This window comes from Littorina saxatilis, linkage group LG2 (genome assembly GCF_037325665.1).
Source record: "Littorina saxatilis isolate snail1 linkage group LG2, US_GU_Lsax_2.0, whole genome shotgun sequence".
NCBI classification, from domain to species: Eukaryota; Metazoa; Mollusca; class Gastropoda; order Littorinimorpha; family Littorinidae; genus Littorina; species Littorina saxatilis.
Window position 1 is genome coordinate 39,110,433 of NC_090246.1, and position 17,546 is coordinate 39,127,978.

Genomic DNA, 17,546 nt, shown 5'->3' on the forward strand with positions numbered 1-17,546 from the left:
TTAATATAACATGGAAGTAGAATTTCCACAACAGGAAACTCTAGAAACTCGACTCATCTATTTGGGGTCAAAGAAGTGGACAAAACTGACCTCTAAAACGCAAGACCTGGCTTCCATCTTGGCCCTTACCGACCACCTTGTTGCGAAATTGAGTACTGCGACTCATACAAAATGGCATTGGAGAGAAAGAGGAAGGAGCAACGGGAAGTACTAGCTCTTCTAACCATGAATAGTTGCCGGTCGGTTTTTTTGAAGCATGATTTCTAGTTTACTGTTTTGACCAGAAAGCATGATTTATTGCCTCAGTGTTGACTTTAGTATATAAAATCCTCCTCATACAGAAGAGTTTGCCGAAAAGTCATTATAGGCTATTCATACTCTAACGCATATCACGTATCCGACAATTTACGGTAATAGATTAAGAGCTATGACCTGCTACCCATCATTCGTCTGAGTGACGACAGCAACCCCTTGCAAGCAAACATGGGACAGGCACACACACACACACACACACATGTACACACACACACAAACCGTTCTCTCCAATGACATAAACCTAACAATCATAACCCTGTTGAGCAATATTGTTCTCAGCGATGTGTCTGATGAATTTACATTTGAAAGGAAATATTATACAGCATAAAACATTCTCTCAAATGAAATGAAATCTAACAACCATGCGAGGTTGAGCAGCGTTGTGACTTGTAGCTGTGTGTCTGATCAGATGACGTCTTGCAAGTTAACATGAGAAAACAAATCAAAACAAACCAACCTTTCAATGACAAAAACAACATGAGAAAAATCAAACAAACAGATATTTCAATGAATCTAATGTCATCTACCAAAACAGACAGCACGCAACCACAAAACACCGGACCAGTAAGCAGCGGCAACGTCTCGCAAGGTAACACTAAACAGAGACACCCCCCCCCCCCCCCTTCTAAGACAATTCTCTCCCATGACACAAACCTAACAAGAATAAGAAGCCAAAGAGTCATTCATCTCGATTCTGACCGCAGCAATATGTTTTGCAACGGAATATAAGACACACACACAAAACCCACACTACTCTCTCAAATGGCATAATAATTCTAACAATGGTGAGACATTAAGCGTTGATCTCGGCGTTGGCAGCGATGTGTCTGATGACGTCTTGCAGGGGAGCCGGGGGCAGGAAGGACATGCTGCTCTGTCGTATCATGCTCAGCAGGTGTTGAGATGGCTCTGTCTTCATGCTGGTTGTCGTGTCATCTTTCAACAACTGTCGGTTTTTGCCCTGTAGTGACCACAAGTATTAGGCGTATCCCAAACGACCCTATTAATATCTCCTACTGACTCAAGAAAGAACAAGTCGCGTAAGGCGAAATTACTACATTTAGTCAAGCTGTCGAACTCACGGGATGAAACTGAACGCACTGTATTTTTTCACCAAGACAGTACTGGGTACAGCTTCGTCAATCCCCGCGTGAAGGAAATCCATCACCTTCCACGTGCAAAACGTAGTGATATTGACACGCCAGATTAGCGCGGTAGCGTATTGTGCTAAGCAGGAAAGCGCGCTTTTCTGTATTCTTGTTAACTTTCTGAGCTTGTTTTGAATACAACCTATCATATCTATATGTTTTTGGAATCAGGAAATGATCACGAATAAGACGACATCATTTTTGAATCGATTTCTTACATTTTAATCGTAAGACTAATTATTCTATTTTCCGATTAATTGTGATCACATTTTAAGAGTAAACATGACATATGTATATATTTTTAGATTCAGAATGTGATGAAGAATACGATGCAAACAATTTTAAATCTGTTTGCAAAAAATCGATTTTAATGACAACTTTAATGAGCAAACTCATTAATTAAATTTTAAGCCTCCAAGCTGAAATGCAATACCAAAGTCCGGGCTTTGGTTGAAAAACGAGAGCGTGACAGTGCCGCCTCAACTTTCACGAAAAGCCGGATATGACGTCATTGAAGACATTTATCAAAACTTGACTAAATGTAAAAAGCAGGTAAGCTAAGTTCCCTGACATTTCGGGGACAAGACTGGCACGAGTCTCGGTATTTTCCATCTTACTACCGTCCCAATTATTATTATTTTCATTTTTTATATTTAGTCAAGTTTTGACTAAATATTTTAACATCGAGGGGGAATCGAAACGAGGGTCGTGGTGTATGTGTGTCTGTCTGTGCGTGTGTGTGTGTGTGTGTGTGTGTAGAGCGATTCAGACTAAACTACTGGACCGATCTTTATGAAATTTGACATGAGAGTTCCTGGGTATGAAATCCCCGAACGTTTTTTTCATTTTTTTGATAAATGTCTTTGATGACGTCATATCCGGCTTTTCGTGAAAGTTGAGGCGGCACTGTCACGCCCTCATTTTTCAACTAAATTGGTTGAAATTTTGGTCAAGTAATCTTCGACGAAGCCCGGACTTCGGTATTGCATTTCAGCTTGGTGGCTTAAAAATTAATTAATGACTTTGGTCATTAAAAATCTGAAAATTGTAAAAAAAAATAAAAAATTATAAAACGATCCAAATTTACGTTTATCTTATTCTCCATCATTTGCTGATTCCAAAAACATATAAATATGTTATATTCGGATTAAAAACAAGCTCTGAAAATTAAATATATAAAAATTATTATCAAAATTAAAGTGTCCAAATCAATTTAAAAACACTTTCATCTTATTCCTTGTCGGTTCCTGATTCCAAAAACATATAGATATGATATGTTTGGATTAAAAACACGCTCAGAAAGTTAAAACAAAGAGAGGTACAGAAAAGCGTGCTATCCTTCTTAGCGCAACTACTACCCCGCTCTTCTTGTCAATTTCACTGCCTATGCCGTGAGCGGTGGACTACGAGTATACGGTCTTGCTGCGTTGCATTGCGTTCAGTTTCATTCTGTGAGTTCGACAGCTACTTGACTAAATATTGTATTTTCGCCTTACGCGACTTGTTTTATTCTCTTTTGCTTGTGCTATCATTTTTGCTTTGGCACCAGAAACAAATAATTTTTTGATTGACCTTATTTGGTTTGTATAAGGGTGAACAGGTTTGAGTACTGCATTGAGTACATGATGGTACCTACATGACAGGTTAGGACCATCAGACGCATCCCTCCATTGCAGCTGTTCTTTTCACACAGGGACAATCTTGTATAACGATGGGGGGGGGGGGGGGGGGGGGAACACAAAAAGTGTTTTTTATTTGGATATGTCATCTCGCCAGAAGGGTCTTACATTACACATGTTTGAGAAGTCTGTCCAAAAACTATTGCGACGTTTGCGTTCGATTTTAAACAGAAATTTCAATTAAAATACAAAACATAGCAAATATAATAAAGACATCTAAAATAATCTTTCCTGTAACTATTACCTCCCCTTTACCGTGACAGACGACAATTATCCCCCTTGTTTGTTCTTTACTGTCTCTGGGGGACTGTTTTCTGCTTATTATTGTGCGTCTGTATGCTTGAGCGTCAGCAATAAAATAACAAAGATGAAAAGGAAGAACGATTAATTATCAGTCCATGAACCTGCACGTATAGCCAGAATTGAAAGAGTTGGATGACTCCGATGTTTAAAAACTGCAGTCAAACTCTTAACATTTAAACTTTAAAAGATAAATTCACACTCACAATGTTTACCAAACCGCATCAAGTCCTCGACCATCTGTTTGTTAGCAAGGTATCTGGAAATCTACCGGTTAGCATGCAAGAGAGGGTTACATGTTAGTTCAGCACGAACATAAATGATGAATACATGTACTGCAAGGTTAACAGTGCATTAGAGTTTCCATCATTCCACTCACATGCTGAGTTTAAAGCTTGTGCTGCTTCACATGACACAATGACACCACATGTTCGTTTTTTTATTCCGCCAAACCAGTTATTCTAATAATTCCACTGATGTTAGGATAAATACATGCATACAAATCTGTATCATCAATAGCGTTAGAAAAACATGTTAAAGCTACCATCATACACACATGTTAGCCACTGTAAATGTTATCAACGCTGAGTTAGTTGTATGCATTTGATTAATACAAATGATCAAGCAACAAAACATTACATTATCAGAATAATGCCGATGTTTATGAACAGAATATTAGACACTTTGATATCATATACATTACTCTCTTGTGTGACACATAATACAGTCGAACCTGCACTTGCGACCACCTCTCGAAAGTGACCACCTGTCCCCAAAGACCACTCCAAAAGATCCCAGACGAGGTTTGCTTCTATATCATTCAACTTCCTATGGCGATCACCTTTCTATAACGACAACTTTTGGCCGGTTTCTTGGATGGTCGTTATTGACAGACTCGACTCTAACATCCACACCACAGACCAGCACATGGTAACTATGACAGAAGAAAGGAAAACGGGACTCTAAAGAACACTTTTCCTCACCGAAGTGAAGTGATGCATTTTCTTCTTTGCTAGACGTATATGTTCGCACTGGTGTCTGTCAGGTCGCTGGGCCAGTGGGTCCCGAGAAGCGACCTTGGCGGCGGGTAAAGGTCGTTTCCATTGGAAGTCCTGTCCTCGATCACCTTTGATTCCCGGCAGATTCTTCTGAAGCTCGTTTATCAAACTCGCTCTGCAAGTCAAAAATATACGTTATTTGTATACTCAATGCCCCATTTTCCCTCCCCCTTGAGAAATAAGGACTGCTGACGCATTTTGAAGTGTCCATAGCCCTGGCTGCATGAGTGTAGGTATGGCTGCGTCCCAAGGCTGCATGATGTATTTGGGAACCAGGGCCTCACTATCCCCCCCCTTCCACTCACCAATTTAGAAAAGAAGACTACTAACGCGTTTTGCTGTATCCATATCCCTTGCTGAAAGAGTGTAGGTAGGGCTGCGTCCCAAGGCGTCTTTATGCACTAGCCCCCAAACCCCTTACCCTCTGATCCCCTCAGAAATAAAGACTACTACCGCATTGTCCTGTGTCCATAGCCCTGGCTGCATCAGCCTGGGTAGCGCTGCGTCCTATGGCTGCATGATGTCTTTGGGCACCAGGGCCTCTCCCAACTCCCCCCTTTCCCTGAACCCATCTAAAAGAAGGACTACTTACGCATTTTGCTGTGTCCATAGCCCGGGCTGCTTCAGCCAGGGTAGAGCTGCGTCCCATGGCTGCATGATGTCTTTGGGCACCAGGGCCTCTCCCAACTCCCCCCTTCCCATGAAAGAAGGACTACTTACGCATTTTGCTGTGTCCATAGCCCGGGCTGCTTCAGCCAGGGTAGAGCTGCGTCCCATGGCTGCATGATGTCTTTGGGCACCAGGGCCTCTCCCAACTCCCCCCTTCCCCTGAACCCATCTAAAAGAAGGACTACTTACGCATTTTGCTGTGTCCATAGCCCGGGCTGCTTCAGCCAGGGTAGAGCTGCGTCCCATGGCTGCATGATGTCTTTGGGCACCAGGGCCTCTCCCAACTCCCCCCTTCCCCTGAACCCATCTAAAAGAAGGACTACTTACGCATTTTGCTGTGTCCATAGCCCGGGCTGCTTCAGCCAGGGTAGAGCTGCGTCCCATGGCTGCATGATGTCTTTGGGCACCAGGGCCTCTCCCCGTGTCTCAGGCAGGATGGGCAGGGCAGGCACGTTGGTGGTCCACGTCATCTGGAGCAATCCATAGCTTGTCTCTCCTGCCGACCTGCCAGAGAGAAACATATGGTGAAGTTGCACCACAGTAAATTAATCATTTCTTCCATATGTTCTGTTTGTGGCTTTTAAAGTGTGTTTTTACTTAATACATGACTTTTTGAAGCACAGTTCCATTTTCCTCTTCTAATTCACCGTAAGAGAAGGGGTATCTAAAGTACTTTAAGCGTTGCAAGCTCCAAACCAATTCTATCCTCAATTCTGGTTTGCAGTGACCTCTTTTATAGCTCAAACACGCGTTATTTGTATACTCAATGCCACATTTCCCTCATCACTCGGTCTTGAAGCTTCCTTTTCATTTCAAATACATTGCCGTGTTCAGGCTTTTGCAATATTGGCTGCATGCCCTCTGCGGTCACTGAACTCAATTTTTCATGTTTCGGTATTGAAGACGAATCATAATGTGCTTCTGCTGGAAAGCACTGTGTCACAACAAGAAACGCAGACATGCAAACAGACAGGTAGGCAGGCAGGTAGTCAGACAGACAGACAGGTAGACACAGACACAGGCAGGCAGACAGGCTGGCAGGCGCAATGGCGGGGGGGGGGGAGGGGGCAGGCAAGCAGGCAGACAGACAGACAGTCTGGCGGGAAGACTGGAGGGTGGTTAGGCAGGCAGACAGACAAACAGACTGGATGGCAGGCAGACTGGCAGTTGTACAGGCAGAACACAATGAAAATAGGCAAGCAAAGCAACTTGAACAGGCACGCAGACAGATAGACAGACAGACAGGCAGGCAGACGGTCAGAAACAAAAACAAGTTTGTCATTGATCCTGCAGACAAACAGACAGGCAGGGAGGCAGGCGGGAAGACAGACAGACAGACAGTCATGCATGCAGTCTGGCAGACAGGCAGGGGGCAAGCAGGAATGGCAAACAGGCAATGAGGCAGACAGAAAGACAGACATACAGACAGACAGACAGACAGGCAGGGAGACTGGCATGCATTTAGACTAACAGGCAGACAAGCAGGCAGACAGGCTGAAAGATGGGAAAACAGGCAGGCAAGGCAGACAGGCACTCAGAAAGACAGACAGACAGGCAGGCAGGCAGGTAGGCAGGCATGCAGTAAAACAGACACAGTAAGGACAAGACAGACAAAGACAGTCACGCACCCCTTGAGTTCCTCCCTCTCGGTCTGTCTCATACTGTGGCAGAGTGGGGATGTCGTTGTCAGCCAGGCACAAATAAACCATCCAGCTACCAACCAACATAACGCACACACGGACGCTTATAACAACGAATAACAGACCGACAGACAGACCGACAGACAGACCGACAGACAGACCGACAGAAATACAAATACTGTGAACTGTTTCCTTCCCAGCCAGCATGATTCTGCGTGACGCATGCGTTATTTCTGCGTTTTTCATGCGGGGATGCGTACGGCCTCGTGACACCTTCGCTTCGCGCGCGTTACTTTTCGCCAACTTTTACGCAGATTGTCGCATTCGAAACGACTTCACCACGCAGTGTTTAGCACGCATGGATTCAATGAAAAGGTGATTGCAATTTTTGTTTTTCCTAATTTTATACCGTGGGTTTATGCATTTACTTCATGAAATAATTTATTATATTTTATGTTATTAAAAAATATTTACTTTTAAATTTTGGTTATGAATAGTTATTCTTCTTCAAAAACTTCTTTTTTTTTTTTTTTTAGAAAAAAAATTGCATAAAAACTTTCAATCCGTTATTTTTCAGTTTATCTTAAGACAGTTTCGGTTAAAAAAAAATGCATTTAAAAGTTTAATAAAAATATTTTTATTTTATGTAATGGTTTTCTCATTTAATTTTTATTTAATCATTTTGTTATTACCAACATGTATTTGCTTAATTGTTATCCTGATTATTTTTATCTTAAAATAAATATGATTATTTTAATTTGTATTATCATTATAATTGTTTTAGCATGTAATATAATTATTGTAATGGGGATTTGGTATTGTTGTAGGAATCAGCTTTCCACAAAATAATGTCGTGGAAAAATCTAGGCAAAGCATAATAAAAATATTATATGAACAGAAAAGATAACTGAAATCTATATGAACACCCATAACAAAACGATAAAAACATTTAAAAAATTCAGATTAAACAAAAAAATGTAAACTAAAGTAACTTTGAAACTAATTATCTACTCAAAATAAAGGCTGATGTTAATGGTTACATAAAATTTGTTCTCAGCATATTTTCATTTTATTTTATTTTGCTTTGGAAGAAAATCTCTATGAAAGTTCAATTTCAGGGGAGACAGTTACCTTGACTGAAAAGAGCAATTTATTGAAGTTATTTCCCTTGTCTGTCAGACAATCTCCAACTTCCTGTTGGCAAGAAGTCTGTCAAATCCACATTGTATCGGCGTTTTTTTGCTTTTTCTTCATATTGACTTGTATTTTTGACTTGCTTATTGGATGCAAGGTAATCTTATCCTTCTCTCTGAAATGAAGATTGACTTCTTTCAAGAATAGGTAAGTTGATCAACTGAAGGAAAGATTTGGGAATTTGAATTTTTGATAGCTCGCGGCTTCGGCTTCCGAGTTTGATGGCAGAGAGAATTTCTCACACTTTCGATTTTTTTTTCGCCTAGAAGAACACTGTTCTATTCATTCATGTTTGTTTTGTCTGAAAGATGGATGAATGAACTAACTTTTCCAAAAACATAAAGTTGATTGATGCAGTGGTTTGTTTTTAAGGAGTTGTGGAAGAGTGAAAATACCATCCGAATCCCGATTCGCGGGTCGCTCACGGCACCATAAAAACTGAATTTTCGTTTATCATTTTATGTCTCATTGTCTGTTTCTTGGTGAACTTTGGTTGGTTCCTAATCTGGTCGAGTCATTGCGGCAGCAGTTGTCAGGAGCTTTAGTAGTAATACTAATAGGCTCTTCATATATCTGGTTTTTTTTTATTTGTATCTTTTTATTTTTCCACAGATGTTCAACTTTCAGTTCCGCATACTGACATAGACTCATAGTCATAGTGGAATATTCTGTGTCTGAGTCTCGGAAAAGAGAAAAATTACCCTTGTTCCCGAGGCATGCATAGACTAGAGAGGCAGGCAGAGGCTGTGTCAGCGTGTGCAGTGATAAAGTTGAAAAACAGATTTTTTTGAAATAAAAATAAAAAATACATCACAGTGTGACAGAGAAAATAAATATACTAATTTAGTGAAATTGAGATGCTTATATTTAATAATTAATATTCCAGTTTTGATGTTTGCGTGTTACTGTTACTGTTAGGTTTGGGAATCAATGTGATCCTATTTAACTTCCAAGTATTTATTTTTTCAGAAAGCTTTGACTTGAGTATGACGGTGCTCACTGCTTGTTTGAACTGAAGGTGAAGAAAGCTGAGATGGACAGTGACCTTAACACCGCCACCGATGCCAGTAACGCAGACTGTCGTTCCGTCCCGGCAAGGTGAAGATGAACAGGTATGGCTCGATAGCAATGAGTGTCTCATTCAGAGTCATTGATAGTGACACTGACAGCGTCTTTTTGTTCTGTGACTTTGGCTTATTTTGTGTTTTATTCTTTTAGTTATAACCAGATGTGTCAAACAAATTCAGCTGATCTCTTTTACTGTTTTAGTGAAACAAATGTATTGTTTCCAGCAAAGGGAAAAAAAATCGGGTGGGGGCGGTTGGTCGATTTTATTTTTATATTTAAATTTTTATTTTATTTTAATAGTTTTATTGATGTTTGTTTTTAATTAACACAGGCATCTCATTGATGAGAAAGTGTGAACTGTGTCCGCGGGATGCCAGAGAAGAGTAACTTTTCATCCAAAGTCTGCAAAATTGAATTTAAAATTTAACCTTTTTGATGAATATTTTTGAATGAATACAAAAAGTTCTAGTGTTTGGAGGAAAAGTTAAGGTCAGTTCAACTTTAAACAAGGATTTTTAGTGTGTGTTTGTTCTTCTGTCTAAAAAAAAACAAAAAAAAAAATCTGCTTGAAGTAAATAAAATACACACAAAAATTTTCATCTCCAACTGCTGAGTCCCTACATCTTTTTACCCCATCAAATGCCACTCTGTATGCCCCTTTAAAAATTGATTGCAATATATATATTCCTCATCTTCTCCTGAATTCAAAAATATAGAGATGTCACGTTTACTTTGAACATTTGCTCAGATTGTTTTTTAGTGCTGATGGTTTCTTTTCAGGCCGACAGATTGTCTAAAATATGTATTGCTTCATGTAAATGACTTTTTGTTCTTCTTTTCTTCCATTCAGCGGACACAAGACTACGAGCAGAGCAGAGCGGCAAGATAAACATCAGTTCTTGCTGCTGGAGAAGGTTCTACAGGAGCAGATGGACCTGATGCGACTAATTTAGTAATTGGTCGCCAAAGAATCATGGTGGAGCCAGAGCCTGTGCTACTGTTCGATGGAGTCATCTTTTTACTGTTGAGTGTGGAAGATGTTGAAGGCACATGATGGATCTGTCGAAGGAGTGATCACTGGTAGGTGGCTTTGAATGCTATTGTTGAAGCAGACCAGTCATGCCTGTGCTATTTTCCCCAGATAACTGTAGCAAGATCTTGTGAGAGTGACATGTTATTGTTAGACGCTCTTTAGGCTTTAAATGTTACCTTGAGTGTGTGCTTTTTGGAGGATGCCAGATGTCATCACGGTTCACGGGTGTATCTTAACTGTTCATCAGTTCTCAGTCATGACCAGTTTCCCATTATCCTGGGAATTCATGCAAGGTTTATGCGTATTGGTCACATTTGTGAATTTAACCAACACATTTTGATGATAAAACTATGCTTATGGGTACGCACAATGATGGGCCTCTTTTTCTCATTTGGGGTGCGGAAAATGCATGCACCACTTTGTTTTCTGTGATCATTGCATCTGTGAGAAATAATGCAAATATTGCTCTGTGGCCAGAGCTGCCATCTGCTAGGTTTTCAGGGATGTAACAGAAATTGCTACGCTGTTTCCTCAAGTTCAAAATTGCAAGTGCTACACTCGAGCAAATAATCACAAACATGCAACAGTGCCTTCTTGTGAGTTCTGATTCTCACTTTGTGTAGGCATCGGATTATGGGTCAGAAAAAAATTGTCCACACTGAATAGTATCACGGTTGACGCTCTCTTCTAACTATGTTTGTGCTTTCCAAATGAAGATTTGTGAGATAGTATTGAATGATTGATGCAGGTCACCTGAGGTGTGTGATTACATTTTATGACAATGCTACACTCAATCACCATTTGCTCTTCTGAAAACTTTTTTTTTTAAAGCAAGTGCGATTATTGATTTTTTGTTCCAGGTGACAGTATGATGCTTCCAGATTGAATTGTTTGTATGTGAAGAAGAGCTGTCTGAATATTTGATTTTTGGAATTCAGTTGGCTTGTTTTGTTTGTTTCAGATCCATGACCATGAGCTCGGTGTGGTTGGTGGACATGAACTAAAGACGACTACTGATGCTGTGATGACGAAGGTGTTCCATAGGCTACACGGTTGCTGACAGGGGGCTCTGGGGGAGGGCAGGGAAAGAGACCATGGTGTACGCTGCGACTAAAAGCCATCGACAGTGAGTTGTTTTTCATAATTTGTAAAATCATCCTGGTCCTTTTAGGAAGAAGATAAAATCCATGTCTACAAAACAACAAGTTATTTCTGTCTCAAATTTTGTTCTTTGGAATCAATTTTAAATTTGCCATGTTTCACATGTGAATGATAGTTGTCAAAGCTTTTACGCTTAACATTAAATTGCTAGAAGCCAAGTTCCTGAGCTCATTTGTCAGTGTCATGGATTTTCGACTACATACGAAATAAGGATGTTAGCAAACGGTATGATGTCGTCACATATGCGTCTGCACGTCACAGTACATGTATTATGAATTTCCGAAGGCCCCCAAAGAAAAAGTCATAGTAAAGGTAACTTTAACCACTTGACTGCCTTATGACGGGTATACCAGTCATGCGCTTGTGCAGCCGCAGCGCCTTAGGACGGGTAAACCCGTCTTCTCCGTTCCGGGATTTTCCAGAAATGCTACGTCACTGCTGACACACAAATAGCAGCCAATGGCTTGGTAGGATACCTCATTCTCATGAATAAACATAAATGGTGACGCGGTTTTGCGTTTGAAGGCTATTTTCGGCCTTGTCGACAGGGTATGGGAGAGAAATCTCGACTCGTCAAAATGGCTAACGGTGACTGTCGACCGGGCCCTAGTAGGGAAAAACAAAGCCGGACTGACGCTACAGGCGGTGCAAATGATTATGGATACTGACAGGGGAAGGGGGAGATCTTCTTTCGGACAATTCGTTGGAAACAGGTAGATGACAGTGATTATAATCCTTTCTTGGAGCGAGCAAAACAGCCACCTGTGTTTGATCCACAGGCACCGGAAGATGCGCCGGGCTGATTTTTCAAAAGTTCATATTTAAACATCATTATAAGCCAAACTAATTATCATTTCCATGATTAGACACTAAAAACAGATTCTTGGTTCAATTTCCTTTAAAAACAACATAGGTTTTACTTACCTACCTACTGGCAGGTTTCACAGTATTGCTTTGGTCACTGGGTCGAAAGTTTGTATGCTTATCATTTCTGTTTTAGATTGCATTGTGTAACATGCTTGGTATATTTTTACTTGTGGTGGAATAAAGACATAGAAAAGACAATGTCAGCGCATTTTGTGTTGTTTGTGCTTTGTTACGATCTAAAATAACATTGCTATCGTTCAATTTGCGACAGACGTGATTTCCCGATTTTTACCATCACGTAATCATGACACGAAAAGTATCAACCCACACAGGTTTTAAAATCAAGACCTGATAATTGTTTGAAAGGAATGCAATTCGAGTCATAATCATACAAACATTTGTAAAAAAAACAATTTTTTATGACTTTATCGTGACGTCGAAAATCACCTCTCCTGCTCGAAAGCGTCGGTCGGGAAAAATACCCCACGACGGGAAACCAATTTACCTCCTAGGTTTTGCATACGCACTATTTTCTTCTACAAACATATGTTTTTGTGTGTAAATAAACATACAGAACAGAATTACGGCAATGGAAATGTCAAATTCTTGTTTTGGAACTGAAAACGAACGTTGCTATCGTTATCCGGGCGGCGTCGGGTGAAAAAAAAAACGATAGCAGTTTTTTTTTTATTTGAGTTTATCGTCTCGTTTTCACAGTTATGACCTTGACACGTATTCCTACGCACGCGCCATGTTGAACTCGTTCGACTGATGATGCATTTTTCTGCAAAGTTTGCGTTGTTCTCTTTAAAAACTGAATGAAAGTGTGTCTGTCGCCAACGATAGCGTTTGCCAACGATCGCGATGCACTTATTTCAGGAAGTTTAACGCTTGTTTTGTGCTGAAAAGGTTGTTAATTTGCATTCGCTTTGATAGATAGCATGAAGGATTGTACTGGGTTTGAACTTACGCTCGTGATGGTTCCACTCTCTTCTCAAATTCGATCGTAGGGTAAGAAAAATGCTCGAGGTGGCGAAATTGTGCTATCGTTGGAATTTTGCCACGACAGTCAAGTTTGGTTCAGCGCTTTATCGTTTAAAGGTTGTTAATTTACATTCGCTTTGATAGATAGCATGAAGGATTGTACTGGGTTTGAACTTACGCTCGTGATGGTTCCACTCTCTTCTCAAATTCGATCGTAGGGTAAGAAAAATGCTTGAGGTGGCGAAATTGTGCTATCGTTGGAATTTTGCCACGACAGTCAAGTTTGGTTCAGCGCTATATCGTTTTAAGCCTTTTTATAATGTAAATAATAATCGGATTTCATTTATTAAGCTCAATAGCAATACAGTTAAACAACTTACAGTGTATGTAGACCATAATTGCTCTTGCCAATGGCTGTGTGTCTTCAGAAACATGTTTATAATTTGGTCAAATTTAGGGGGGGGTCATATCGGTGCTTATATGTCAGCTGACAGGTGTCCGCTATCCCTGATAGGGATTTTTTTGCATTCATTAATGATTAAACTTGCAAATAAATGCATTTTTTTAACTGTATTAAATGTTTGTTGCTGTTGTGAAAATGTGAGGTGGTGTGATGAAAACCGTGAAACCTGCCTACTGCCAGTTTGAAGCTAGATTTTTTTGTGAATTATTACACCCCAAACTCCAATATTCCCTGGCAGTCAGGAATGCACATACCCAAGTTTTGATTGGCAGCGAAAGGGTTAAAACAAATATTAGGGTAGGTATTTTTTTTTACTTCTCTTCTACAAGGATTACAATGTGTTGTAATTTCCTAACTCAAGTATAGTTGGTGTGTTGTAAAAGCGTATGGTGTGTATGCAAGTTTGTGTGTCTGTATGATTTTTAGCAAGTTTACAGGCGTCAGGAAATAAACTTGAGACTTTTCTCAAATCAGTGATAGTTGTTTGATGATCTAAGTTCATGTTATTTTTTGTTTTGTCATGCAGAGGCTGTTCCGTGAAGCTGTACGGGTGCCACAGGTCAAGACCTTGAAGACGGCCGTTCAAGACTGGTTTTTGGAAGCCTGTGATAAAAGAAAGAGACAACAGGCCATGGAAGAGCCTTCATGATTTGGTTTGCAGTAATTGAACTTTGTAATCTCTGTAGGCTTATTTACAATGCTAGTTGCAAAAATTTGATGAATGTAAGATTTGACTCGCCCGAGAAATTGCTAGTGAGTACATGTAATTGTATTTCACAGTTCAGGTCTGTGTGGCTGATGGGTAATGTACAGAAGAGTCTGGGGTTTTGTTGGACATTATTTAAGCTAAGCTTTAAACTTCACACTCTTCTACAGATGATGTTCAGACATGATGTACCCTTTTAGGTTGTGTCAGAACGACAGAAGACTAAACTGGAAGTGCTCAACTACCATTACGATCAGTGGAGACGCATGGATGCATTTGAACTTTTCTTGTGGGTATCCCATACTAAAAATATAGAATACATGATTCTGGAAAAGCTGTTCAAGGGCACTTACACACTATATTCGATTTTTAATACACGACTCAAACCTTCAGGCTAAATTAAAATGAATAAAATACAAGTATAAAGAGTTCAGAAAAGAAGAAAACAAAAAGTGAACAAATAGAAAGAAAAGGTTTTAACAATTCCTTGTCATTTATGGGAGTCGAACGCAAACAACCTAGGCAGCTTGAAGGAGACAATGCATGATGCGGGTTTTTGTTGTTCTTTATTATTTTTTGGAGTTGAGTTGAGAATTTAGAAGCGAGACTAGAAATATACTTTTTTTTTTTTTGCTGTTAAAACCGTTATGATTGGATTTCTATAGATGTAAGTCTTGGTGCACCTGATAAAAATTTAGCCCTTGAATGCAGGCAGTGTAAGGTAAATGAAGCAAAGTTCTCTCCGAAACAGCAAAAAAAATGCATTTCAATTATATTGATCCTCGCCACCTTATTTTGTTTGCTGAGCAGCTGGCCGCTGGAGACTTGTCTATCATTTTGTGAGTAAGCTGCGTGTTTTACATCCATTTTGAGATGGCAAACCTATGTTTTACGCAGTCTGATAAGTTTTTTTTAATTTATGAGTTTTATGTCATGGTTTTTGAGTCACTTGAGAAAAAGTTACTCTATGTAATCGGTCAGTGTTAGTCTGTCCGGCCGGCCATCTGGCCGGCCGTCCGGCCGGCCGTCTGGCCGGCCGTCCGTAGACACCACCTTAACGTTGGACTTTTCTCGGAAACTATCAAAGCGATCGGGCTCATATTTTGTTTAGTCGTGACCTCCAATGACCTCTACACTTTAACGATGGTTTCGTTGACCTTTGACCTTTTTCAAGGTCACAGGTCAGCGTCAAAGGAAAAATTAGACATTTTATATCTTTTTTCGGAAACTATCAAAGCGATCGGGCTCATATTTTGTTTAGTCGTGACCTCCAATGACCTCTACACTTTAACGATGGTTTCGTTGACCTTTGACCTTTTTCAAGGTCACAGGTCAGCGTCAAAGGAAAAATTAGACATTTTATATCTTTGACAAAGTTCATCGGATGTGATTGAAACTTTGTAGGATTATTCTTTACATCAAAGTATTTACATCTGTAGCCTTTTACGAACGTTATCAGAAAAACAAGGGAGATAACTAGCCTTTTCTGTTCGGCAACACACAACTTAACGTTGGGCTTTTCTCGGAAACTATAAAAGTGACCGGGCTCAAATTTTATGTGAACGTGACTCATTGTGTTGTGAATAGCAATTTCTTCCTGTCCATCTGATGCCTCATATAATATTCAGAACTGCGAAAGTGACTCGATCGAGCGTTTGCTCTTCTTGTTTTTTTAATTTATGAGTTTATGTCATGTTGGTGTGCTTATACATATCAGTGGAGAAGGGGCATTGAATAAGTGTTTCTTTTTGATATCATTGTTCTGAATTTTGACTATTAGCTGGCATTTTACCTTTTGTTTCATTATTGTAGTTGTTACTTTTGTGTAGTGAAACTTGATAACTCACTGCTGCCCATGTCTAGGTTGTGTCAATTGTTTTTTCTTCACTGAACGTACCACTGATTATCAATGATGACATCAGGGTTTTGTTCTGTTTTTTCTCTGGCATTTGAATTTGCTTCAAATCATTGTGAACTTTTTTTTTCCATGCAAAGTTACTGGTATATGTGAATATGTTAACACACTTCAAATCAAAACCTGAAATGTCTCCTTTTTAAAAGTAATTTTTTTAATTTCTTTTATTTAAATGGTACACATTCATATGATTGTCTCCCTTTTTTTTCCTTTTTTTTTCCTTTTTTTTTTCTCTCTCCTTCTCTTATTTTGTTTTTTTCTTTCTTATTCTTCGGTTTGTTCTTCCTTTTATCTTCTTATCCTCTTTCTCTTGCTTGTTCCTTGTCCCAGTATGCTTTCACGCCGCCCCATCTAATTATTTTGTGCTCCATCCACATCTGAATTTCGTTCAGCTGCCTTGTCCGAAATGTGTGTGCGGCACATATGTATGTTTAATGTCAATGTTCATGTTTCAAGTTCCTTGCTTTGTGAATTGCATACCAATGTTTTATGCAGTCGTGATAGATTCTAAATGTATGTGTTATCCTAGTTTGGTGTACATTGACTGGATTTCGATCCCTGGAGAATGGGCATTAACTAAGTGTTTGTTTGTGATATCATTAGTAATCTGAAGTTCAACTATTAGCTGGCTTGTAGAACTTTTTTTCTCTTTTTGTTGCTGTTCTGTATTCAAACATGTTGATACAACTCACTGCTGCCTATGCCTAGGCTGTGCCAATTATTTATTTGTTTACATCAATGTGATATAGTGACGAGTGTACATCAAAATTCTCTCTTATAAGTTATACTGGATTCTTCACTGCATGTACTACGGCGTATCGATGATGACTATCAGGGTTTTGTTCTATTTATTCTTTGTTCTGCCAATTTGAATTCTGCTTTGAATAGTATTTTGATCATTTTTGTTTCCGTGCTGCTGGTATGTCAAAATGCAGTGAAATTAAAACCTGGAAGTCACAATGGCAATAAGCGAGATTCAAATCTCTCCTTTGTTTTAATCAATTTATTTGACTGCATTTTTGTTTTAGAACTTGTACATAATTATGATCATCTCTGTTATCGAACCTGCACGCTTGACCTTTGTCTTTCTGGATCAATACAATGTTGTGCACTGCCCATTATTTGTTTGTGAGTGCGTAAAGCGGTTGTGTGGTCTGCGTAAAATTGTGTAGGTCAATCGTGACATCTGCGTGGAGAGTGCGTCAAATGCGTGAGAATGCGTAAAGCAATTGTGACATCTGCGTGGAGAGTGCGTCAAATGCGTGAGAATGCGTACAGCAATTGTGACATCTGCGTGAAGAGAGCGTAAAAAGCGCGTAATGCCTGAGAATGCGTCAATAATTCGT

The 17,546-nt window shown here is 39.7% G+C and overlaps 1 protein-coding gene and 1 long non-coding RNA gene across 2 annotated transcripts in view; one reads left to right on the forward strand and one right to left on the reverse strand.

Moving 5' to 3' along the window:
- Nucleotides 1-942: 942 nt before the first annotated feature.
- Nucleotides 943-17,546, reverse strand: part of LOC138952971 (uncharacterized) — a gene marked incomplete in the record, with an annotated part of 65,682 nt that continues 49,078 nt past the window's right edge. The window contains 4 exon segments of the mRNA XM_070324738.1: nt 943-1,276; nt 4,426-4,615; nt 5,093-5,194; nt 5,497-5,673. Coding sequence (XP_070180839.1) covers nt 1,109-1,276; nt 4,426-4,615; nt 5,093-5,194; nt 5,497-5,673 — 637 coding nt within the window.
- Nucleotides 8,249-16,970, forward strand: LOC138958964 (uncharacterized). The gene is made up of 4 exons (XR_011453554.1): nt 8,249-9,115; nt 9,922-10,151; nt 11,066-11,230; nt 14,106-16,970. It is a non-coding gene; the product is annotated as an uncharacterized lncRNA (long non-coding RNA).